The sequence below is a fragment of the Tetranychus urticae genome, chromosome 2, assembly GCF_039701765.1.
Source record: "Tetranychus urticae isolate SD_2017Ah chromosome 2, NJAU_TeUrti_SD_1.0, whole genome shotgun sequence".
In the NCBI taxonomy this organism is placed as follows: Eukaryota; Metazoa; Arthropoda; class Arachnida; order Trombidiformes; family Tetranychidae; genus Tetranychus; species Tetranychus urticae.
In genome coordinates this window covers 14,290,831-14,318,790 of record NC_142959.1, presented here as the reverse complement: position 1 = coordinate 14,318,790, position 27,960 = coordinate 14,290,831, and the positions used below count along the sequence as shown (strand labels likewise).

The window sequence follows — 27,960 nt, the reverse complement described above, 5'->3', positions numbered from 1 at the left end:
CTCTCTCTCTCTCTCTTTCTCGCTCTTTCTTAGTGAGGCAGTTCATACAACGAAGCTAACTGCTTGACCGTATTGATGACGTTGCATCAAGCCACTGGTTTTCCGCTTCCTTCCTTCCTGGATTCCCAGGACACTTACATATGCACAGCTTACTCTCCGAGGTGCTTCGTAATCCAAAAGGTAATCTATCCTTTTCCCATAAAACACCTAAAAACAGAAAATTATCAAACTTAATTCACATTTCTTATTTAATTATCAAATGGTTCATTTTTTTGCTTCACTTGCCTCTACTTTTAATCAAGCTCAAATTTAACCCTGTAACGTGCGCCCTTTTTTGACTCTTACTGCTGAACGTAACGTGACGTTGAATCCCGCTCTTCATTTTTCCTTCTCTTCCTTACTCTCTCATAAATATATATATATTTATATCTTCTCTTTCTAATCAAAAGGGAGAGAAAGAGAGAGAGAGAGAGAGAAAGATGATCAATGTTAGGCCGCTTTATGTTGGTACTAGTTAATAATCGACTCACTCGTTATTCTCACTCAACCATTCAAGTTTCCTCTCTTGCTTTTTCTCATCATCTTTCTTTCTTTCTCCTCTTTACTGTTGATCGGAATTTGACCTGAAACGTGTGCCATCACAGTGCGTTGATTGACGTTTTTTTGTAAGTCGTTGATTATGATCAGAGCGGAAATGGAAAACTGAAATGATAAAAAAGAGTAGAAGAAAATAAGAGAAAGATTAGGATAAGATTCATATTTTTAGGCAATATTATTCATGATTATCATACTTATTGTTGATTATGATTAATGCGCTCCAGTCTAGGTGAATGGTTTGGTCTGAATGGGGTTTATCTTGCAATACCTTGAACATATCTTTGAACAAGTAATGTAGAAACGTTGAAACATGGTTCAGTTTACGATAAAATTTACATCAATCAGATAGATGGAAAGAAATGTGATGGCGATGTGATGGTAATCAGGTAAAGCTAGAGAAAAGAAAGATGGAAAGAGAGAGAAAGCAAAAGAGCAAAACAAGATAAAAAAAGCTGAAACTTTGAAACATGATGATGATGCAGATGAAGATAGAAATTGAAGAAAAAAAACAAACGAATAAACCAAAAATAGCAACAAAACAGGAGCTGTGTTAGGTCAAATATTTGTTACCGGATTTTGCATAGCTTCAAGGCTTTTAAAGGTTACCCGTTTTCAGTTATTAGTGATCTACTTGGTTACTTTTTTTCCATCGTTATAACTGAAAAAACAGAAACGATATTTCAAGTTTCCCTTCTCTTCTCTTACTTTACAATCCTCTTTTTTATCTGTCGTCATCATCTCTTTCCCTTACTGCGCCATAACTGTCATCACCTGAAGCGTTTACCCGCGCTTTAACGATACTCTCAACCATTGAGAAACAAGTAGAAAGAGACAGATAAAGTTGAAGATGGTTATGAAAAAATGAAGACAGGCAACCTTTGCACCGTTAGGATTTTGCACTTTTTTTGATATAATGAACTTTCCTGGTGGAAACCTGGTGAAGATGAAGAAAAAGATAGTCTTTTTCAAATATTTTGGACGTTTTTTGCTTCTCATTCTGCTTCATTCTCCAAACTTGTCTTGATATTTTGATGGAAACCATTTCCTTTAACCAATTTCCTCTTGTGTTCAACTGTTTCTTTCAAATTGTTGCTTTACTTGGCTTTCTTGGTATTGATTTCAGTGTAAAAAGGTAAACAATATGTTAGCTGGTGAAAATCAGCAACGTCAGTTTCTTTAGTTTGCTTCACTGGAGAGAGTTATATTGTTATTATATTGACTATGATGATGATAACTTCTTTGGTGAAAGGGGTCAATTCTAATGAAGGTCAGATACAGAAATAAGCAACAGGCTGTCAACATTAATACATATTGACATTTCCATCTCGTATTCGCTCTTGATCACCAACTTGCTCTCCTTACATTCCCTTATCTATCATCTTGAGATTTCATTTATCTTTCTTTTCATGTTGCCTCTTTTTCATCATCTGATTCTACTCTTCCTTACTTTGCTCTTTTTTTCCCTTCTCTCACTGACACATACACACACACTATCACTCAATTGCAATGATATAATCAATATGGAGGGTAGAAACACCTCGCTATCTATTTTTATTCAAAAAAATATCTTCTGTGCAAGATCATGCAAGGGTGAGAGTATGATCTTCAAACAGAATCTATTTTATCTCTCTCGCTTCCTTTTCCTCCCGCCTTACACCAATTTACGTAGTTATCATCAATGGATAGTCGAGTGACCTTTGACCTAAATTTCCCCATGAATGATTGGATAAATGTTTTAGACTTGTTGGTTTTCCATCTTGAACAGAACCAAAATCAAGAGAGTAAAAGATGAAACAATCCATGAGTAAATAAGATGACAAAAAGGCTATAAAAAAAGGAAAGCAAAAAAAAATGTTTAAGTAAAATGAAAATTATAATAGTTTAAATGAAATGTTTAATAAATGATAACTCTTTTACCTCTCTTCATTAACATCACAATCAGCATCCTTTTCACCCCTGTCTGTTTACAATTCACACATTGAAAAAAAAAGACTATCTTTAACTTTTTCCAATGTTTTGTTTGAGTTATAATGACAATCAACATAATACACTTACAAATATCCTAATCATTTTTTTTTCTCATGTCATCATCCATTGTATTCATCAGGTTACCTTTTCAATTTTCAATCAATCCTCCCTCACCTTTTACTTTTGAAATATATTTCAATCTCACCCAGTCTCTCTTGCCTTTTCTCTCTCCATTGAGTTTAGTCAGAATAAAAGATGATGCACATAAAATAGAGTTGATGATAAAAGTGTAATGGTGTAGGCGATGTTATACATTTTTTTTACGGAGGCGGAAGCAAATCTATCCAATTTAGAAGAGACTTTCACTTCCTAGCATAGGTTAAAGGTCATAACTCTTTCTCCCTTTGCCTTTCCTTTCCTCGTCTTCTTGTAATATTGCTTTTTTTTCTTCATAAACATCTCTGTCTATCTGGTTCTGTCTATTTTCCCTTCTCTCTTAACTCTTCATCTTTTTTCCCTTTGGATTGTCATCGTCTTACCTTCTTTCTCTACTGCTTCTCCTTCGTTAATATTTTATACAAAATAATTCATCATCCAAATGGTTTATCAGTTTCTCCTGTAATTTTGATGACATGGTAAATACAGTTGATGTAGAGTAACTCTTTCCATAGGTTTCTTTGCCATTACTTTTCTTGCTTTTCACTTCTTTTTTTCCCTTCTGTTTGTCTCATTATTTTGTCCGTAAAGTGATGTCTTGATAATTTAAATGGTTGAACTTTTTTAATCCAATTCGTCTTTTTCTGTCTCCATATCCAGATTAATCAAAATAAGATCTTTTTCTCATTTTATCATCTTCTTTTTCTTGTTGTTATTCCTATTTTGTGCCATCATACACCTGCAATTTCTTGTTATCCTAATATTTTAATAACATTTCCATAGAGTTATCCTTTTTACTCCTTTTTACTTGATGAACTCAATTCTATCGAGTATAACCGAGTGAAATGTATATCATCCTCATTGTTTCATTTTATCACCTGGATAAAGAAAATTGAGGCAAAATTAGAAATTGAAATCTAAATAATATATTAATGATTAAATAAAAGAGTAATCAAATTAAAACAAATAATAAAAAAAACGTGAAACTGGTGATTCTATTTAATCAGGTTTCCGTTATATTAATACCATAATTGATAATAAATGCGTTTTAACTTTACCCTTTTTGCTGCTGTTGATGCTGTTGTAGTTGTACTCTTCAAAGTAAATGATTCACTTCAGCTATATTTCACTTGATTACTCAATTAAATCAATCAATCGACCATCATCTTCATCATCATTATTCTTGGCATAATAACCAGATAATAAACAATTTATCAACCAACAATTTCCTAATTCTTGAATCCTTTTTTCACTCTTAATTTTTTTGTTACCAAGTGATCATAACGACGCTTTTGTCCAAATCATTTTTCCCGTTCACAATTATTTTACAATTAACTGCTTGACCAATTGGCCATTAACATGGATCTGTGATATAGAAAAAAACAAAAATGATTAGTGTGGATCATTGGTTAATCAATAAATCAATATTGAAGCATTATTAGCAAAAAAAATAAATAACAAACGTTAAGAGTTAAAAAAGCGCAACATGACTGTCGAAAGGTTTGATTAAATAACAAAAATGTATCAGCAACAACTTGATTACCCCTTTCAATTGACATGAAACTTGATCTGAAGTGAAACTTGAAGATAACAAAAAAAACATTAATAACCAAAAAATAATGAGAAAGAATTGGTGATCCTTTACAGTTTCAATGCAAATCTTATCTGACAATTGTGAGTTTCATTCATTTGCCAAAACTATCCACATAATCTACATGCATCATTAAGACTTGATATTGATGAGAATGATATCAGAATTACGAGATATAATAATGATGATAATCTGTATTTTATTTTGGTGATAACACCTTGATATAATACATCTAATTACTCAGCCATTAAATAATTAACAATCATAATCAGAATCCATCCAGTGATTTATCAAATATCAACAGCCAACAGCACATAAAACAAATCATAGAAACAGTACCGTGTTACCGCTCAAATAGGCTCTGTGCTTATGAGTGAATCAGCTTCACTTATAAGCCTAATTTTTCTTCACCGGTAAAATCATGCACTTGTATATGAGTCGGAGTTATGAACCGTTTTTGTTGCTTGAATAAGCGCTTCTTAGATAATGATGTAACCGTTTAAGATAGGCTTTGATAAGCCAGTTGCGCTTTTTTACACTTACATAGATGCATTTGTAAGACATGTGACCATTGATATAAATTAATAAATGGTCACAATGGTCATTTGGTGAACTCTTTTCTTCCGTTCTCCATCCAGTCTTCCCAGCACCGACGCATCTCTGTTTTAAACGTTTTATTGTATGATACATCAGCAGGTTGTAATACCTTTGTCAAACCTCCTGGAATTATAGCCGTTGAAGTATTATAAAAACGATCAAGATCTTCAATGAAATTTTCCTTTTTATGACAAGGAAATGAATCCATCACTAAAACGGTTCGTCTTTTCGATGCGCTATGATCCAAATTATCAATAATATTGTTAGGCCTTGTTTTCCAGCATTTTTTTAACCAACGTTGCATCAATTCGTCATTCATTGAACCACCTTTTGAGTAAGTTACAAAAACGTTACCGATATACTCTTCAGCTCGACCATCACGACCTTTGAATATGATCATTGGCCTTAGTTTCAAACCGTTAGAAAGAGTTGCTAACACAACTGTAAATCTCGTTTTTTCTTGACCGGTTGACGATAGTTTGACTGAAGTTTCACCTCTTCTTTCGTATGTATGATTGGCAGGCATGTCAATCCAGACCGGTACTTCATCCATGTTAGCATAGAGTATATCACAGCCGTTGTATCTTTGTCTGAGAGTTTCAAAATGTCCAATAAAATTACAGGCAAGACGTTTAGCATCTTGAGGTAATTTTTGTCCAACAGAAGTACCGTTTCTTAATGTAATCAAGTTACGGCTTAGAAATCTAGAAATATAACCGTTTGATGCACAAAAGTTTTGTATATTGAGCTCAAGAGCTATGTCCATTGATTTTTTTTCAACCAATCAGCTGAAACTCTGAGTCCTGAACATCGTCGTTCATAGAACCGTTCTAAAAGTTTCTTCTCAATATCTTGGAACTTTGGTACTCGTTTCCTAGGAATCTTTCTACGTAGACGTACTGTCTCGTCATGATCATCGCGAACCGTTTTCAATGCTGATTCCTGAGAAATCCAACGTTGAATATTTTTTCTTGGGATTTGAAAAATTTTGGCAGCTTTATTGATCGAATAATTGTTTTTTCTGATCTCTTCAATGTATCTAAGCTTGTCACCGGTTGTATAACTTTTACGACGTTTCTTTAATGGTACATCATCATTAGCTAATAAATCATCATTAGATGCTGACGAACGTTGATTTTCAGAATTTTGGGTACTGAGTGAGGCTTCAGAACTTTCACCCAGTAACTGTGACCAAAAATTGTCGGTGGAACTTTCTTGGTTTGAAAAACCGTTTCGGGGTGATAAACGATAGGAATTATTGTTTAATTGACTCTCACCGTTTGGCTCCTCATTGATTGAAAACAATGATCCTCGAAGTTCATTAGCATCGAGAGTTTCAACGTTTTGTTCTTGGCTAGCTGACCACGTTTCACTTGTCAATGGTCCGAGATTATCGTCTAAATGAACATCCACACCGTTCTGTTCCTCGTCGATTGTCCAAGTTGCACTGGTCGATGGTCCGAGATGGTCGTCTGAACAAATAATAGCACCGTTTTGTTCCTCATCAATCGACCACGTTGCACTTGTCGATGATCCAAAATTACGGTTTAAATGAAATTGCTCACCGTTATGTTCCTCTCCAACTGACAGCGTTGAACTGGTTGATGGTCTAAGATTGTCGTTCACACATAAATTTTCACCGTTTTGATCACTTAGACTTATCGATCTTTCCCTCGTACTGAGGTCAATACAAGAATCAACGATTTTTTCATTAGTCGTTTTCATTTTTTTAAATTTTGCTAAGAAAGGCATGGTTGCAAAGGAAAAGAAACTTTTACACTGGAAACGGAAACGGTCATTGCTGATGTAACAAGTGAATGATTGATAAGATTAAATGATAATCAAGCTTATCAAATCAGTGCTTATTCTTAAGAAATAAATTAATTGTAAACCGGTTTTTCTAAGTGAATTTTAAGCTCATAGCGCATCGTTATTGAGAACAAAAAAGACTTATAAATGAGGTACTCATTTAAAAGCTCAGAGCTTGAATGTGCGGTAACACGGTAATACATGGAAGAGGCTTAATGGTAACAGTTGATTTCACAATTTTATAAAAAAAACGGGTGGTAAAAACAAAGATAAAGGAAATGGTGAACACAAAATTAAAGTAAAAAGTGGTAAAAATTAAATAATAAAAATAAAAAGACAAGCTAAACAATCATTAACCTGATTATAATTGGAGGTAAACAGACAAGACTTAAGTGTAATAGTAACACTGTTGTTACATCATGTGCATTAGCATGTTTTTTTGTTCTCTAACATGTAACCATCATGAATCTCATCAATGAACAAGGCTAGAATAAATTTCCCTCTTATTCACATTTAATCAACACAAACAGACTAAATAACGAAATTAAAATTAAAGTAAATAACTCTTAAGAATAAAAATATTAAACAAAATGGTTAAACATAAATTAAGATACGAAAAAAGCCGTTATCTTTAACCAAGACAATGATTTTTCAAAAAGCGAGGTTAAATAAATTGTCAATAGAGGGTAGTAATTATTGAAATTATAAATGATTTCTATGTAAAGTGAACTGTTGACTTATGGCCGTGATTTTTAAGATATCTTTTGGTGTTGCGATTTAGTGATTACGATTAGCGTTTAATTCCTCAGTTAGTGTGACCATGAAATTATTTATTTAATCGATTGAATTGTCAGTATAAATTCTTTGGTTAATAGCTTAAAGGCAAAATTAAACCAAACTCTTCAACTGGTCTTCTGGTATTTTAGTGTCTCTGCCATTTGGGTGGATAAAGTGTTCAATCTGGTGGTAAACATGGTTTTACTTAATTCTTTTAACATTTCTTTCGTTTCAACTTTTCATCTTTCCCTTCATCATCCACTTCTCGTTTGGATTATTTACTCTTACCTTCACTTCATCTTACATCTTGTGTTTCATCATCCTCATCATAACCACCATCTTTCTACTTCTCTTTTTATCCCTCTTTCCATCTTTCCTTCATCCACCTCCTTTTTTTCACTCCTTTTTATTAGCAACTTCAAACCACAATCATTAGTCTTGGTAGGCTAGATAAAGTCTCTCATCTTTACTAAAAAAGCTCTTTCATTGATGTCAACTTGATGGACAGAGAAATAAAAGTGATGCCAGTGATCATGGTGATGACGTTTATTAGTAAACTGTTTGATATTGACTGTCGTGTTACGTAAAATACCAAACATGATCAATAAGAATAGAAACAAATTTATCGAGTCAAAAGGTGCAGATCAGCTGAAGTTAAATGTAAACAAAAGAACTCTTTGTTTTGGACTTTTGTTTCTCTCTCTTTTTTAACACAAAAAAAAAGGCATCAAAGAGAAGGACCTTGACAATGATGGAGTAAAATAATAATTTATTTCAATTCTAACCCTCCAATATCACCGATACAATCAAGCTCTATCAATATTATCTCACCTGTGAATTGTCTCAATCAAAAATTGAATCGATTTCACTTTTTATCTCATAACCGCCATCTATTGATTTTTACCCAGTCAATCTATCATCATCACCGTCATCAATACTGATTACTGATCATATATCAAAGAGTATATTTGTGTTAAACTTCTTGTTCTCAATTGCAATTAACCAGATTTACTAATTTAGATTTTCTTTCATTTTACAGCGTTAATCATATGTAATGGAGATTGTATTGCTGCCATCAACTGCCATTTAGCTTTCAGTGTTTAAATTTTCCCTATCTGTCTCACATCATCATTATCGTCATCATCATCAGCAACAGCAACAGCAACAGCAACTGCAACAGTTGTATATTGGTTTTAACAATATCAACTGTTGTGTCAATTGCGTTTAATGGTATTACAAATCTTTCACGTTCACAGTGTGATTATGTATTCAATTGATGACACTCAGTCTCACCAATTGTATACTGACAATCAAATTTATAGAGCAAAGTAATATCCAAACATTGAAGCACAATAAACTGTGATTAACTTTTTGTTGTCGTTTTCATGTCAAGACATTTCTTCCACTCTATTGAAGTAATTATCAGCTAAACTATCCCATCTTAGTGCATAAATGTATACAATCTACATGCATGTAGCTGTATATATTTATATCTTAATTAAACATTCACATTTTTAATGAGATAATTAAGAGACACTCACACAACACCAAAAAAAACAATTTCATAGTTTTGGTGTACATTAAAATGCTTTACAACCCAAACTGTTGAATTGTTTTTTTAAGCTTTCAACTCACGGTTTTACTGTAAACACAACAATAATATTAATCACACTCCTTTCACTGATTCTCAAGATATTATTATCACTGTTAATGGTTAATCATCTTCAAGTTGATCTGTTTTCACTCAATCCCAATGAATTAATTTTCACCTATTTAACCTTCTCTCAACCCATTACCTAATGAAATGCAAGAAAAAATGTTGAGTAATTAAATTGTTCATCAACATTTAGTCAAATCTAATCCGCTAATCATGAGTCTACAGCCAAACTTGATTTTAACAAATTTTTAATTTAATGTTACAGATTACCGGAATTAAGTGAACCCAATATGGAAGAGATGAGACCAGCAAAGAAACCAGAAAATTTATTTCCCTCAGAAATCATCTAATATTATAGATTTGTTAAGAGTTAATCGTAACACAATTAACTAGATTGATTTATGGCATTAGATAACTTTAAATCAATTGAACAATCTTTAACACCTTACCAAAATTGATTGTTTTTTCCCCATAGAAAGTTAGACAAATTGATTGTTAATGATTGGCAAGAAATTGTTTTATTAACATTATTCTGATTTTTTTTTCTTCTTCCATTGTAACTAAATTAACCTTAAAATGTGAAATAGCAATGATGATGATGATGATATTGAAACATGAAAAGACTGAACCAATGGAAACATTAATCATAAAATAATCAGTAATCAGTGCCAATAATTTCCTAACCATTCATTACCTTTTTCATTTCAATACATTTTTATTTCACTTTTTCAACAAAACATTTCCTTTCAACAATTTATTTGACCAATCTAACCATTCACAAGAATCATGATAATCATAATTAATGTACAATCAAAGCACATGGAACAGCCAATGTAACAATCAATGTAACAATTCATGCAACAATCATTTTGATTGTTTCTTTGCGATTTCCATCAACATTAACCTTCTCTAATTGATTATAATGATAATATTGAAAAGAAACATTAACAGCAAACACTTTTCTTCACAATTTACTCTTTAATTTGGGATTAAACTTTAATCTAAATTCAAGACTAATTTAATTGTTTCCAACAAATTGAATTCAAGTAAACATTTGACATTTTTTTCTCTATTTACTTTCATCTTTTTTGTATTTTCCAATCTTGTTTAACCATCAACTTCATAACCATACAAATCAATTCAACTCTATTCTTGATTGTTATTTAATTCAATTTTTCATTTTCACTTAATCATCATTTTTCACTCTTCTGTGATCATTAATAAATCATAAAAATCAGTGACAGTCGTTAAACACGCTAAAGACAAAAACCATTTTAACATTTGGATAATCATTTACCCAAAAAAAGTCAATTGTAATGATTAAACCTTGCAAATTGGTTGACAATTGAAATCCAAACCTTCATCCATACCTTGACATATTAATTTAAACCTTAAATCTTGAAACAAGAAAGTTGAAAAATTAGTGAATCTACTGAATATGCTATTGAACCTGAACAATCACCAAAAGTCAAGATGACTTACACCTTACAAGTCAACTTAATTGTTACAAGCAGCAACCAGAATATTAATCAACTTCCGTCATGAAAACTTGAAACTGAAACCTTAAACTTATCATCATTTAACCTTTTACTTCCCTTTTAATACTCAATGATACTAATTCCATTGAAAGTTTCTTATTAATTCTGTATCATGATTCTAGAAGCGTATTAACTCTAAATTTAATGAAAAGGCAAAAACAAAGCAAAGTCAACTCTCTTTGGGAGTTTTCACTCCCAACAATAACTTGTATAATCTTTAATTTTAAGATATTTTTTTCGAAGATTTCATTTTGTTCCAACTTTCATTCTCTAGTTAATATTATTTAACTCAAAGTATTATCACAATAATAAGGTAAAAGATTGAAACGAAACGAAAAAGTAAATTTGCTTTTTCAAAGAAACACAAAGAATTGGAATACAAATTGAAATCTTGTTTCTTCTCATTCTTTACTTTTCACCTTTTCTCAGCTTTCCTCACGATTAAGTTTGATATTGAACGATATTTTCTGGCTCATGATACCAATTGGTCAAATTGATTAACTTATCTTGTTTCGATTTCAGATCAAAACATGTCTCAGATCTCCAATGGCCAATGTTGGATCTCGTGATACATTCAAAAGTGATCACAATTGTCTCAACAATTCCTGCTGTAATAATGCTAATAACAGTTCAAGATCTTCACGTGATCGTCCAAAGACAAGGAGGGACAATGATGATAAACGAGATGACGGAAGGAGAAGAAGAACTTTGGATTTATCAAAAGGTAAGAACAGAATCAGATAATCATGAATCATTGATCAATCAAACCTTTTGAGGTTTAAACCCGAGCTCAAACCCCAGAAGGTAAAAAAAAGGTTTGCACCAAAAAATGAAACCCAAAACCCAAACTGAAAATGTTCAACAAAACTGCAAGGAAAATGGCTAATTACAGAAATTGAAATTTCTAATTAACATCCATCGATTGATCAAAAATAGCCAATTTAACTAAAACTTTAAAGATTTCAACTTATCATTGATTCTGTAAATTAAATGTTGATTAATTAACTCGGAAATTATTCAAATTAATTGCATATTTAATAAGCAAATCTTAAGGTTGAATAAGTCTACAATTGTTTGTCTGGAAAACTGTTAACTTTGATTAATCATATTTAATTTAAATCTCCAAATGTTGACTCTTGAGATTGTCTTGATAGTTTCAATTTAAATTACAAACAAATTAGTTTTTTTTGATTAACTACAAATTTCGAGTCTAATTATGAGCATGAAAATGTGAAAAAACTTGTTTAATGCAGACTTTATAAGCAAATAATGTTTACAGATGAACTTTTTATTTCCCTACTTTTTTTTAAATTCATTTTCCATTTTCAGGTCAATCCTAATCAAGTTTCAAATCAAATGATAATTATAAAATGATAAACCAAAAACGCAACTTTAATCATTTAGGTTAACCATTTTCATCAGGGAAATTAAATTAATCGATAAGTTATTGCTGTTATAATTGAATGTAAATGAAAAGGACAAGCAAACTTGAAGAGTGTTAATCAAAGCAATTGAAAGCTCTCAATCAATGAATATGAATTTTCTTGATATTAATTTTTTGAATAAACCTGAGAAAACAAAAAGACAGAAAAAAACGAAGAAGAAAACAAACCAATTGAGATTGAATATTACCCTGAAAAGGTAAATGAACTTAGCCAATCTTTTTTGTCTTTCATCAAGTTTGTCTGGGAAGTTAAACCCAGATAGATTCAGATTGAATCAGGCAAAGAATCAGAATAATAACATTTCCTTTGAGTGTAAAAAAAGGCAAAATTCCCGGGATTTTTGGTGGAAAATATTTTTACAGAAAACTTATAAATAATAAATATCAATGATTATCTGATGAAAACCTGTTTCATCGAAGAAAAATGTTTGCACCAAAAAGGTCAACATTTTATCAACTATTGTACTTGAATTTGCCTGACAATCGACTCAATTAACTTGAAGAATCTTCTTAAATATTGAATCGAATTGAACTTTTGTTTCTCTGAGCCTTTTGTAAAAGCCTTTTGTTTTTGCCATTCATTTAAACTGAACATTCAATATTGTGTTCAATGATTTTGTTCCCTTTTCAGTTCAACCAGAGTTTCATTGATTAATCATTTGCTAATCATTATAAATATTATAATTTCATTTTTCTATTACATTTACTTGAATTCCCATGGTAACTGTGACTATTGTCATGATCAGGTTATCAGACATAATTACGATTCGATATGAAAACAAAGGTAAAGAGAGAAAAAAAATGTCCAATTAAATATTAATAATAATAACATGATCAAGTTGATACTCAGTGAACATCATCAATGTAAAAGTGCGATTAAAGGTTGCAATGGACAAACCATAAGAACCAGAAAAAAAACCAGAAAATGGAAGAGTAAAGTCACTTGTTGCTATGGTTCGTTTTCATGGAAAACTTTGCTTCTTTTTTGCAAGAAAATGTTTACATGATTTTACAACTTTAATCGTTGATTATCCTTTGCCTATCAGAGTTAATCAGTTTCTGGCTTCTCATATTCATCGAAAATCAATTGCATTTTGTTTGTTTTTTCTTTGCATTTCTCTTCTTCTTTCAACCAAACGAATATGAATAAGAGATAATATTGAATAGCAATGGAAAGTTCTGGTTGATTGGATTGAACATTAATAGATAACAAACAAATAAACAAACATGAAATAGCAACAAAAGCTACATTATAATTGTACATTTAACTCAACAGTAAACGTTACAAAATGTGAAAAGCAAATGTTGAAAATAACTCTTTTTTTCATGGTGAAAGTATTACAAAGAAGAGTTGAAAATATGAAAAGTTTCAATGGATGAAGTGAAGGTGAAGAGATAAATAATATGGATTGAAATGGGTTGAATGGGTTTCCATTTTTACCTTATCTTTGACTGGAAATGAATTTCCAAAGGATTGCAAAGGCAAAGCCAATAAATCCTAAAATGCTGATAATTTAAATTAGATTGAGGAAAAAGTAAAGAAGGAAAAAAGTGATTTATGCAAAAAATAGAATCAAGTAGGCAACTCTTTTCTAATTTTGCCTTTTCTTCATCTTCTAGACTCTATTCATTTTTACTCCATAATAATCATGATTGAGCTGAATTTCCGATTTGCTCAATGAACGTAAATTATCTGATCAATTGACGGTCCATCATTATCATTTCTTAATATAAGGCAAACGTTTTATAAATAGCAGTTTACCAGCGAGTCTAAAAATAAGTCTTCGCTTTTTGTTTTCTCGTTTTGACTCGTTCAACTCTTTCAATTATTAATGTGATTAATATTGAATTATGGTTACCAATGTTATTAACAATGAAGATAATGATGATTATGATGATTATAATGATGAAATTGATGAGAATGGATGACTATTGAAGGGATAAAAATAGATTCATTGAAATGTATACAAACAACAAGTAAAAAAATGACTCTATTTACATACTCATTTGGGTTTGTTGTTTGATGTGTTTACACTTCCTACGCAATTGTTGATAATAACAAGATGATCAATTAGTTTTTACTGGTAACAAATGTATTGATTGATTGTTATTAAGCCATTCAGTTTAACTAGCAAAATAAGATTAAATCATTTGATGTAATCAAATGAGCACATCTTCAAGGATTACAACCAAGTTAATGTAAAGGTTAGTCAAGATTGTTGTTCAGCTTTTACCAAATTAACCCAAAATTTTGCTCTTTTTTCCCTTTTCAAATCCTTTTATTAGACCTTTTATTAGATGCTAGAAAGATAAATCAATAATTGGTTAACTACGTAAACAACGTTTTAATTGAACACCAAAGAGGATCTGCTCATGAAAATCGACAAAATCGCCTCTTGAAATATTCTCATGAGCTGAAAATAGCCAAAGTAAGGTCAAGTTGAGGAATCAAAATGTCTCCCAGTTTCATGAGGTTCAACGTTGATGTAGCAAGATAATCCGATGGTGTTAATCAGGTTAAATTGATTGTTGACTAATTTCTTGATGAAATTCAGATGATTTTTAAATGCTAAATGAAAAGACGAATGTTTCATGAAAGTGAAAAGCTTTGATAGTTAAATAAAAATCTTATTGATTTTTGGAATCAAAGGTTTTTGAAATAGCAATTATTTCATTTCTCGAGTGTGAATATCAATTCAACTCTTTAAGTCTTTATTTTTTAATGTCTTGGGAAGATGAAAAGCAAATTAAATATTCGTAATCAACAATTTGGATTGGAAAAGATTTATTGGGAAAAATTGGAGTCGATTTTGGCAGATCCTCCTTACATTGAAAACAATTATTTAAGTAGACCAGATTATAAGATTTAACTGTTATCGGGTTAAATCTAGAGTTGGCTTGCAAATTGTTATTAACTTTCAATCCACTGTAAAATTGATCTAATCCAATTACCATCATCATAGTCATCATGATCGTCATCATTCTCGTCAACTTCAACCATTTATCCATTAATCTGATGTTACGTAGGAGTTGATTTTACCAAATGCTAAGTTTGTCCAAACTGACCATTACTTGTCCTCTTTACTCTTGACTTTAACTTAATATTATATTTTTTTCTCTATTTACTCTCAATATTATTCAATTCCTTTCAAGCGTACATTTTTTCACTCATTTTGTGCCTTTATTTTTTACCCAATTTTCATGTGCAAACATTGATTTGTATTATTTATAATCATTTCAATTTTGATTAACTAGCAAAATAAAAGGAAGTTAACAACAGTTTCCATTGAAGTCGTCAGTTAAATGGTTTTAAAAAGACTCTAATTGACTGTTTTAATCGTCAACAATAAAGGCAATCAAATTGGTTTATCTTGGATTAGAGTGTTTGTTGAAAAGACTTGAATTTAATTGAGTTTGATACAGTTTTAAATCAGTTTAATTAGCTTCCAAAAAGGTTGCCATTTGAGGGAAAAACATTTTCACAATTGTTGCTTTATTAGCAAATGTCTCATTAAACTACAGTAAAAAACAAAGGAAAACTCGCAATTTGATTAAAACATCAACATATGTCAAAATGTATTTACCATTAAAAATATATCCCTTTGACCTTTACCATAGCAATGAATTTATTCAAAAACAATTCTGTTCAATCGCTCAAAATTCATGATCACATTAGGAATCATCAAATTATAAGGAAAACTCAAGTTAGACAAAAAAAAGGTTGAAACTGCATCACTGGTTAGCCAAATTGAATTATCAATTTTGAAGTGAATAACTTGAAATGTTATTAATAGCTTTTTTGTCCAATTAATAACTGTTGAACTGATTAAGTGTGTTCAAGAATCTGAAAGTATTGTTGTAAGAATAAGAAAAAAACGTGAAATTGGTTATCATGTTAGATTAATGGTTGTCTCTGAATACTGTTTAATCTAACTGTTAATATTATTCATTTGATATTCATTAGTGTTAAGTTATTAAGTAAAATTAGTGTTGAAGTTAGGGTTGGAAGAAGAGGCAAAAAGTCAAACAATTTGAATAACAAAATTAGTTGAAGGTGCAAGGACAATAATGATGACAATGATGTTTATGATGTTTAGGGTGATGATGAAGACTGATGAACCAGTAAAATGGTGAAAAGGAAAAGGTGAAAAGAGCAAGAAAATTGCAAGATTATGGTTATATACATTTTCCTTGGTGAATTCATTGTTACCCTTTTCCATTGAGCCTGAATAACTTTAACCATTTAACCCATTTTACTTTTTTTTCCTCTCAAGATGATCATGAAGACAATGATGAAGATGAAGTAGACAAAAAATGTCAAATTAAAGTGTTATTTTGACTTGTAGTTATCATTCCCAGTTGTTACTTTTCATGTTATTTTGTTTTTTTCTTCATCTTGTTCATTCTTATTGAATAAGTCTTGCTTTTTTCACTCTCAAGAGTTGGGTCACTTTAGTGTCTCTGATGTGCTTTTAATGCTTACAAGGGTAATCATTATTTACTTGAAAATTTACATTACACTCATTTGATTCACTTTTTATCCATTTATTTCATAAAGAAAATGTTGAACATGAAAATAATTAACAGAGAAACGTTGAAATTCAGAGTATTTCAAATGATTGACTGGAAAACCATGAACATAACCTTTGTTTTGAGACGAAATTTTGTGTAAAATTTGGCTTCAACTTGAGCTGTTTTGGCTGAATAAGACTTTTCAATATCGTCTTATTTTGCATTATTGTAACAAATTGATCAGACGAGACTGTATTTGGGTTATTTGGTTCAAGTTGACTTTAACCTAATATCTGAAACATCTTAAACGGTTATTTGGCTGCAAGTTTATTGAGCGTCATCATGTTATTTTAGCATCACTCTGATAATTGAGTCAAGCTAAGGTTAGATGAATTATTGATCGGTTTTTATGACTAGAGTTGATCATTACAGCATTTCAATTATGAGTTTAAATTACGCTTGTAATAAATTTGACTCCAAGCTTGAAAGACATCGGGTTATTTTACCAAGGATTTGGTTCAAATCTCAGTAACTTGATTTGATTTATTGATTGAGATTGACTTTTATCACTCTAACCTTTTCACAATTTAAATTTTTTGTCACCAAAGATGCGAATTGGCAATTGTTTCATGAATTTCTCACACAGGGAAAAATGATTCGTCTGAAAAATCGTCAACTTAAAACATGAAAACATTTGGTGTTAGTTGAAAGGTTAAATAAAGCTGTTGCTGTTAAAAAGACAGCTTTGTTTACAAATTTGTATTTGACTTTTCAATTTATTCAGTTGATTCAAAACCTTAACCTTTACAATTGAAGATTTGAATTGAATTAAGAGTCACATAATTGTATTGCTGTAAACTAGCTTTTAACATTTGTAACCTTCCCTGGTCTCTATCGGTGAATGAAAATTGATTTTTTAACGTTTATCCATCTAACATTGAAATATCTGTGAGCATAAATATCAAAGTTTAACAGTTTTGTTCCCTATTTACATAGTCAATAAGTATTGTTGAAATGTAAATTGTTAGCATTAATAAACTTCACTTGAAGTTGATTTAATTAAAATCCATTCATTCTCAGTATCTCCAACCTTTTGTCTGTCCTTTTATTGTGCTAACAAATACAATTTAAATAGATACAAATAATGAGATGAAAATTGTTTACAATGCTGACAACAATACATTGAGATTTGTATCTGGAAGACACAAAATTCAATTTACAGATTTACATGAATTACTCAAATCCATTGAATCACTAAACAATTATATGCATTAATGATAATGTTTTTTTCTGGTTATGGATGCCTGGTTATCATGATCATCAATATATATAAATAGATTCATGACATCTTTAATATATCTTTATTGATTTAACTTTTTTTTCTGGTATTTTTTACCCTTTCTCATAACCTTTAGGCTTCCATTGATTTACAGCTATTAATTAAACACGTTGTTTACCTATTTCATACCTGCAACCAAATCATGGTTAAACTGAGATATTTTCATTTCTCCTTCTTGATTATTCTTGTTCATCATTTTTCATCATCTTTACCTATCAACCTACACACATCTTGCTGTATGTCAACAATACATGATTTTGGTTGTAATGGTTTTGATGGAAACATTGCAGTTTTAATTACCAATTACTTTTGTTTTTGTACAATTTTTAATTCCACAATTTACTTCTCAATGTTGATTGATATTGGAAAATAATTTACTGTTTGACATTTCCACCATTCCTTTTATCATGAGATATTCATTTGATCAGTTTACCATTTCTCTTGAATTGGATTGCCTTTATGTTGCTCATTTGGTTGTTGCCTTTTTTACATTGATTGTTGGCTGTGGTGAAAATAAAGGTTGATATTGATTAGTTTAAAGATTTAATGAGACAATGAAATGTTTATTGATTGGTTGATAATCTAATTGTAATTTACCTTTCAATTATTGCAATACATTGATTGATTTACATTAGCAAAATGCTTATCATTTGATTCCTTCATTACGAACCTTTTTTTGTAGCTTTCACTGATTTGATTCCTTATTGCATTGTATTTATTGTAACAGTCAGATTCAGTGATTAGAGTAATTAACTAGAAGCGGTCAAATAATGAAAATGTTTCGGGTGTAGAACAAGAAAAATCAATTTCAATTTGATGACAATTTATCACTCTTTTAATCACTGGTGAAGGTAAAAAAACATTGTAGCCCATAAATGTTTCCCTGAAAATTGGTAATGATAATCAAATGAAAAGGATTGTAAAATTGATACGTAATATTACATATCAATTAACGTTTATTACAATCACATTAAATTGCATTTCATAACCATTTGATCATCAAACTTGGCAGACAGAGTCATTTATCAATGGATACAACACCAGCTTTATCCAGATGAGTGAAGTTAATCAATCTTATTTGATTTGATGTTTCCTACAATATATTTTGTTACTTTATCTCAATCCAATATTAATAATGTATCCACATTGTAACCATGAGTTGACTGGAGAAACTGGCTGAAAAAAAGAAGAAAAAGAATGATATGACTAGAATTAAAAATTGAAAAATGTGTCGATGAAAAGTAATTTATCATGGAATGAATTGAATATTATTAAATTATTACTGACAGAATGGACTGGCAAAATGGTTACAAGATAATAAAAATTTATGTTATAATCGTTTGCCTTGTACTCTGTCTTCATAAATATTAACATTAATTGCATCTTACAGATATTCAAATTAATTTTCGTCGTCAGTCTTTCTGGTCTATCCTTGGTGAACATTTGCTGGCAACAATATCAGCAACAAGTTAGCAACTAACTGCACTTTTTCAAATGAAACCCATAAAACAAGCAAAATTTGTAGGCAAGGGAACATTAAAGTTAACCAAGGTCAATTTGATTATTGGTTAAATCATTTGTTGACTGTTCACTCTGGTTCCTGTTTATCATGTAATTTGCATTTGCTTCTTTGTTTTTCCTCTTGAAATCCCTTCCATATAATCTCCATCATCACCATCATCGCCATTATCACCATTATGATGATGAACGTCAACAAAACCATCTTCTGTTTATTCCATATACGATGTCTTTATCATGAAATAAATGGAGTAGCTTGTTGATTATTTGGTCTGCTATTGATTATCATCATCTGGGTTTACCTTTCTCTCCAATTAGTTATTCAAGAATCCCCATGAAGTAATCTTGATTTAATTTTTTCCACTTCCATATTTGCTTCCTTGTTTACATTCCTTATTATATTCTGGTTATTCACTTGTCTTCCATTACTTGATATTATTAATTTGTTTAGTGTGTTCACTTGTTTCTACTGTTGATGCTGTTATTATTATGATTGTTGTTGTTGATATTTGCTTTCTGTTTCCTATCTACTTGAATATATAGCTTTTTCTGTTATTGTTGTTATCCAAAAGTCTGAGACGCTGCTTCTCTGGCCACTTCCAAGTTAAACATAATCGTGCCTTGAATCTATTATTGCAATTTGATTATACCATGGTTTGGCCTCTTTTTTCCTCTTCTTATTTTCCTTTTGCTTTCCTTTCCTTCGATTTCTACTTATGTCTTTTTTTCCTTTTGTGTAACTTCATCATCATCATAACAATCACTTGGGAAACTGGAAACAATGATCAAACAAGATAAAAAATAAGAAATAACTAAATAAGAGAAAAAGGATAAAGAAAGAACGAAGTCAGTCGTTTATTTGTGAATCAAGTTGCTTAGGTGTACATACCTTACATATTATTGGTTTGAAACATCTTCTTTTTCATCACCATATTCATTATGGTTACCAATTTATTACTTTTTTTTTGTTTTCTGACAATTTCTAGAGTCGATTGTGAGCACTTCATACTGAATTTATGCAAAAACAGAATCAGTACAAATACTTTGTTGCAAAACGAAATAAATGCATTCAGACTTTGTGTATACATATGTAAATTTTAAAACCAAGAAGGAGAAAAATAAATCACTCAATTAGTTGACTTTTCTTGTTCGGCCTTTTCTGGAAAATATAATTCAATTACCGATTTAGTACACAAGCAGAGATAACAAAGCTCTTTCTGTGTAAAATTGATCAAAACGATTCGTCAGCAACAGTAATCCAACCTAAATTTGATATTCACAAGGGAAGGACCCTTGCTTGTAACTGTTAGGAATTTTTTCGACCTTATCTTGTTGAGAACGAAAAATGAGACGCGTATTATGGCTTTTTTCACTAGTGCACTATTAATCATATTCAGGTGTTTTTAGTAAGGACAGTAATGTATTGCAATCATTGAAAAGGACATGAAACTAATTCTGAATGAAAACATCAAAATGAAAGTGTTGAGTCACTTTTCAGTAACTGAAATACATTACAATGCAATATCCTTACTTAAAGTGCTTGGATATTATTAAAGGTGCACCAGCGAAAGAAGCCTAAATATGTGTCTCATTATTTTTCGTAATCTGAAAGATAAACCCAAAAATGACGAAAAAATCCTTGTAGGTATATATTCCTCGAACTACCGCAGATTCTAAAGAGAAATAATAACATTAAGATAACAATTAATAACAAATTAGATAGAAACAGCTGATTGAACTCACCTTTTTATGCAATTTTTACACTCGAGGTGTTGAATTATGAGGGCTTGTATATTATACCTTATAATACGGGTTTTTGAACAACCATGAGATGTATGAGTCAATGTCCTGAGGTATACTAGGCTGAAGGGTGATGAGCTGTGGGTTTGATGCTCGTTATTTTTTGATCTCGTCTAGTTTTAGATTAATCAAAAGATTAAATTGAAAAATGTACAATTCTGATCTCCATTTCATTCTTTTTCTCCATATTTTTCTTCCATAGCAGCAGTCAATGAAGGCATCAGTTATGATGAGGGCAATAGACGTTGCTTGCGAGTGCCCCAATCGATAAAAATTACCAGCTCTGGTAAAGAATCGTCATCTTCATCATCTTCTTCCTCAACCAATCCTATTCTTGAAGACGATGATACAATTGAACGATGCAAAGGAAATGAGGAAAACGGTGAATTAAACAAAGTGTCAAATGCTAACAATAGTAATAATGAAAATAGTAATAGGAAAAGATTTGATGAAAGCAATTTTGACAGTGGATGTTCAAGCAGCAGTGGAAGTAGTAGCAGTACAAGTAGCAGCAGAGCTTCTAAGGATTCGGGCTACCTAGGATCAGGTCAATGTTTCCAACCATTGTTAAATGCATCATCATCGACATCTTTGACCTCATCTTCAACGCCACCCCAATCGCAACAATTGTCACCTCAATCGTCGTCATCATCAACTGCTACACCAGTAGCAGCTTTGGCACCTCCTGCAGTAGCAGCCAATCCATTGATTTCTCTTGAGGTTCCAAATACATGGTTAGCTGGCTCCGTTGATTTTGCTAATAAAGTATGCCAATGTAGATGTAATAAGAGCATTGACCATGGCTCGACCAATATGGCACCTTTCATTCCTCCTGATCATTTGAGAAAAGGTTTGTTTAAGAAAGCAAAAACACAAATAATAACAATCTTGTTTGGTTGCTGTTTAACATTTTCACGAAAAAAAGCTGTGATCTTACCTTTTAAACACTCCTCTTGATTTTGAAGATTAAAATTCTTAAGATTGGCAGACATGATATGATTATAAAATCATATTAAAATTCCATCGTAACTCAAAACAAGATGATTCGTTTGGTACACAAATATAGATTCATTACAACTTATTATCCTTTATAAATTAGTCCATAAGAAGCACTGGATTTCTTGTGTTTATTGATTAATGAGAATTTCCAATCATCAATCCCAATCTTTAGGGTGTTGTTAATTTAATTACACAAACACAAAATTAATTAGAAAGAAATAATTGGAACTAACTCACATTAGGTTTGCAAAAATAAAACGATCCACCGCCATAAACAAAGAGTAATACTTCTTGGCCATAAGATTAAAGCATAGCGGTTAATTTTGAAAAATTGAACTTCTGATACATCTTACAAGTCTTTGTTAAAGACTTGAAACAGAGAAAAAAGCATGTCTAGTTGTTATTTTGGTCTAGTTTTTTTATTTAAATTAAATTCTGTCTAATTTTTTAGTAATATGTGTTGATTGAGTGTTTCAACATTTACATTTTAATAACCAATTAACTAAATCTAGTTGTTTTTGTTCAATCTATGCAGTTCTCTTAATGTCATCATTCAACATGCATATGCTGGCATGGTTGAGTTTTCAAATGTGTTGTGATTTTCATTTTAAGTAATTTTTCATTAATTTTCTATTTTTATCATCTATTTTCTTAGCAGGTAACCATCATCACTTTCAGCAGCATTCTTATCAATCAAAAGAGGAAATCAGGCCTTTAGAGGAATCAATACCGCTAGACAGGTTAAAAGTTATGCTCCAACATCAATTAGAGTATTACTTTTCTCGTGAAAATTTATCCCGTGATTCTTATTTAAAATCTCAAATGGACAGTGATCAATATGTTCCAATCAGTACTGTTGCCAACTTCGATCAAATCAAAAGATTGACTCGCAACATTGACCTCATTGTTAGTGTTCTTAAAGGTAAGTGAACTGTTCATCGATTTTAACTCAATCATTACTTTACATAATAGCTAACATAACCATCTAAATTATTTTTACTATAGAATCACAATGTGTTCAAGTCGACGATAGTGGTCAAAAAGTTCGTCCAATCAGCAAAAGATGTGTTCTCATTCTCAGGGAAATACCCGAATCAACTCCTCTTAAAGTAAGACTATCTAAAAATTTATTGGAAATTTCAAGATATTTTACTTGAATTTGAAAGAATTTTCATTTTTTTCTTTCTCTCTCTCCTCATTCATAAATGACCAGGACGTTCAAGATCTCTTTAGCGGTAAAGATTGTCCAAAATTCGTTTCTTGTGAATTCGCGCACAACAATAGTTGGTATGTTTCATTTGAATCAGATGAAGATGCTCAACGAGCTTTCAGATATTTAAGAGAAGAAGTCAAAACGTTTCAAGATAAACCAATAATGGTAAGTCTTCATTAAAATGGTCGATATTCTGTTCTTCACACAACCCAATTTTTCTGATATCAATCTTGATTTTTTTACTATTTCAACATCCACTTAGGCTCGAATTAAAGCTAAACCAGTTATCTCGAGTTATACAACTTTTAAAAGTGGAGCTGAACCAAATATTGGATTTGAAGGAAACTTGAATACCTTGGAGAGTCCAGTTAATGCCAATGGTGTTTACAATCCAGCAATTCCAACTAATCCATCTTATCCAACAATCCCTTCAGTATGTACCTGATGGTCATTTAATACACCTTTTTCTCCATCTCTCTCATTCTCTAATGAATGGCTATGAATTAATTGAGAGATTGATTTTTCCTCTTTTATAATTATTCATATTTTCTTTCCATCAACAGATATTCCCAACTTTATTACCACCACCTACTATGCTGCATACATATCCAGCTCCATCAACGACTCAATGCTACGATTTAAGCACAGTTTTCACTTTAAACGGTCTCTCACCACATGCTGCATTCAAGCCAGTCCACAATGCACCTTCTCGACCATCGCCTTTCTTGCTTCGTGGATCTGGAACTTCGACAAATGCCTCAATCAGTAGTTCAGGTGTTACTGGTAATAGTTGCCATTTAAATTTGCGAAAGAATCACAATTCTTATTCGGGTTCAATAGTTAATCATGGTTGTCCTGGATCTCGGTTTAGCGCAACGCCAATTTCGAATCATGACAATCATTCAACTCATCATCATTCAAATGTTCATCTGCAAAGTAAGACAAATTCAGCGAAAATAAATGATGCGCATTCCAATGAAAATCGGCAAAGTTCAGAAAATAGGTAATTCTTCCAGCTAATTTTACTCATTTAGTAAACTATCCATTTCCTCACTCTATTTTCAAACACGAATTCATTTTCATCTTATTAATATTGAACTATTCCTTTCTTTTATTTCAGATTATCTATCAAAATCAATCAAAACGGTGATAAAAGAGTCAAAAATTTAGGTAAAGATAAAAAATTACTGTTTCTTTTGTCAGTTTTGATGAATGAGTTTGAGTTTCCTTATTTTGAGACATTTTAATATTGAAAATAATCTTTTCTTCTTCAATTTCAACAGAGCCATGGTCGACAAATTCATCACATAATTGTGATGATAATCAAAGAAATAATCTATCAGCGGCTCTTCCAACTCAGATTCAATTAAAGAAAGTAAACTCTTCCAGTAAGTTTTAGTTTAAAAGAGTATTTCCTTCATTATGAAAGTCAATTGAATTTTCTCACACTGTCATCTTTTGTCAACAGGAACTGAGTCACGCGAATCATCTTCAAATTTCAATGATTCAAGTAAACATGAGATTGTTGTTGGTCGATTGAATAATAATGAGTCAGTTCTGACTGCATCAAATGCTATTCAATCCAATCTTTCTGCTCGATCTTTAACAAAACCAATAAGAAAGAAGAAGAAAGATGAAGTAAATCAATCAGCACAATCAGCGAATGCATCATCAACATCAGTAGCATCTTCATCAACAACGATTACAACTACAATAGCAACTGCAATAGCATCACCGATGCAATCAGCAACAGCAAAAACATCTGAGATAACAACAGTCAATTCAAGTAGCAAACTTAACCCACGAACTGTTAATGAAAACAAGCATGCTCGTAGTCCAGAGAGGAAAAAGATGCCAAAGGCTCAAGACTTTGATCTTGTATCATCGGCATTTCCTCCGCTTCCGAGCTCAGAAGTAGATGCTCCAGCAGACGCACACAACTTTCCCAAGTTGGGTTCATCAAACGGCATCTCGTAAGTATTACAATAGTATCTAACAAACGCATTTTCACACAGTATTTAACTCTAATTATAACGTTTTCTCATTCTTATAGTTCAACTTCACCATCAAGTGAATGTAATAATACGGACAATCGTGAATCTGTGATCAAAATTACTTTAAATTCAAATTCCAATGGATCATTAGCCGACATAGTTCGAGGAACTGTCTCTAAGACAGGAAAGTCTCTTCGTACAATCAGTCAAACTGGTCGGACGAGTTCAACATCATCGGGTGATAAAAACAGTAGTAATAGTAATTGTAATAATATCAATTATATTGGTGGTAGTAGTAGCAGTACTTTTGTTAATAACCCTACTCTTGCCTCAAACAAACACAGTAACAAACATAACAGTGATATAATGAAAGTTAACCTTAACTGCAAAACCTTATCAATCAATAATAATGAGTCCAACAATCGAGCAAAGTCTACCTTGGATGTTAATTGTCTACCCAAAGAGACAAAAGACAGCAACAAAAAGTCAAATGTTTCATCAACCCATAATCCAAGCTTATTTTCAACACTTAATCATCACTCGGGCAGGGTACATTTAACCTCCAATGGAGCAATTAAAAAGATTGAAACGTGCAATGATAGTCATGAGAAAAGTCATGATTTTTCAGGACACAATGGTGAAAATTTAAAAGATGCAAAAGGAATTAGCTGTAATAAAAATATAAATACTGTCTGTGGTAATAATGATAATGATAACAAGATGAACGAAAATATTGATCTAGTGACTTCTTCTAAAGGTGATAATCAGGATGGTGCTATTGTTATTGATGATAAAGAAGTTGCCAAAGCCAGTATTGCCGAAAGTCCTTCTGTTGAATCTTTTCCATCCTCGTCTCCAGCATTAACTAATGAAGCCAATATTTCCAAATTGTCAAAAAATATTTCCAATTCAACAACTACACAAGGAACATCAGCAACGACGACTAAAGTTTTGTTGAAAGGATATCTTAAAAGTTTCCGCCAAATGACTCCAATTTCAGAGACAAAAAAGCCTTCAATTTGTTCAACTCGACCTGACGACGTATCATTGCGAGTTACACTTAATGGAGGTTTACCTATTGAGGACAAATTAAACAGTCATCATCATTCTTGCAAAGAAAATTCAGGAATCAAGCTTTCTGATAATAGCACTGATGGCGAGGGTAAAACTGATGGCAAAGAGAATGATTGTGATAATAATGGTGATGATATTTGTGAAAATGGAGGTAAATTAACCTATTGTGAAGTTGCTCGACTCTCAAAAGCAAAGAAGAAAGAAGCTGAAAAAGAGATGAAAACAGCAACATCAAAAAATTCTGTATCAACTGATCGTCATCCAGGGAAACATGAATTCATAATGGTTCGACTTCATGGTAAACGGATAACATCAGCTTGATCAAATTACTAACCCATATTTCAACCTCTGAACAAACCATTAATGAATATCGTTTGTTTTTGCTGTCTAGGGAACCATTTTATCATTATGATTGCGATGATTATATTATTATCATTATTATTATTATACCTATCATTTCTCAGTATTATCATCTTGCTTTCTTCAATGTTTTTGAGAATATATTGACTCCTTTTATTTATTCAAATATTGAAACCCTTTTTGCCTTGTTTTTTACTTTTTTTATTCTTATTTCTTACAATTTTTTTTCTTTTTTTCTTTTTTTATGTTCGATTTTCATTTTGTTTTCATTTACGTCCTGCCCATCAACCCTGTTTATTTATCTCATTGAAATCGTTGAATGGACCCCAAAATATCCTGCGTTCCTCTGGCTTGGTTATGTGTTTCAATCTGAATGTTTAATTTATTTACACTTTGAAGACGACTACAGGATGAAACAAAGCAGTTAACATGAACAAATATATATAGTTTATATATATTATATTAATTACAAAGATAATATTGAGCCTTTTGTTTGTTTGCGTTTTTTCAGTTTTTATTTTTTTGTGAAACTATGGTTTTGTTTTGTTGACCAATGACGACCATTTTAAAGATTTATCAAGCAACTTTAACGGTGATCTTCTAAGGATTTGTTGACAATTTCAAACCGATTCAAGTATCATTTGAAACTATTACAATCTCCAGTGATTAAAGAAAAATCTAAGTAAATATATATAAAAAAAATATTTAAAAAATTGCGATTCAATCGTTGTGAAATCAAGATTTTTTTGGTGTTAATTTAACTGTCGTTGAAATATTTTATCAAATTCAATTTATGCAGTCTAAATGTTTGTATGAAAAATTTCCTTTTCTTCTACTTCTCAACTCTTTCTTTCTGGTCTTAAATTTCCCACTTTTCATTCAATTCTCTTATTTTTACTCCACTCTATTACCTTTACCTCTTTCGCTCTCGTATTTACACACTTAAAAATGTATATCAAACTGATAATACAAAAAAAAAGAATTCTCTTCCAAATATATTTATCCTTTGGTAAAGAA

At 31.3% G+C, this 27,960-nt stretch overlaps 1 protein-coding gene across 11 annotated transcripts; it reads left to right on the top strand.

Annotated features, from left to right (window-relative positions):
* The first annotated feature begins 43 nt into the window (after positions 1-43).
* Positions 44-27,960, top strand: LOC107362000 (uncharacterized). 11 transcript variants are annotated; one of them, XM_089267503.1, is made up of 13 exons: positions 44-180; positions 11,213-11,414; positions 21,509-22,153; positions 22,961-23,224; positions 23,308-23,411; positions 23,516-23,680; positions 23,778-23,948; positions 24,079-24,518; positions 24,636-24,685; positions 24,799-24,903; positions 24,984-25,488; positions 25,569-26,734; positions 27,343-27,960. In XM_089267503.1, exons 1-13 carry the CDS (start codon positions 76-78, stop codon positions 27,369-27,371), a joined length of 3,951 nt encoding a protein of 1,316 aa, XP_089123629.1. In that variant the 5' UTR covers positions 44-75; the 3' UTR covers positions 27,372-27,960. The 11 variants fall into 11 exon arrangements, with proteins under 11 accessions (XP_089123629.1, XP_089123627.1, XP_089123624.1 ...); XM_089267501.1 differs by having other exon boundaries at positions 22,958-23,224; XM_089267498.1 differs by having other exon boundaries at positions 22,958-23,224; positions 25,569-26,881.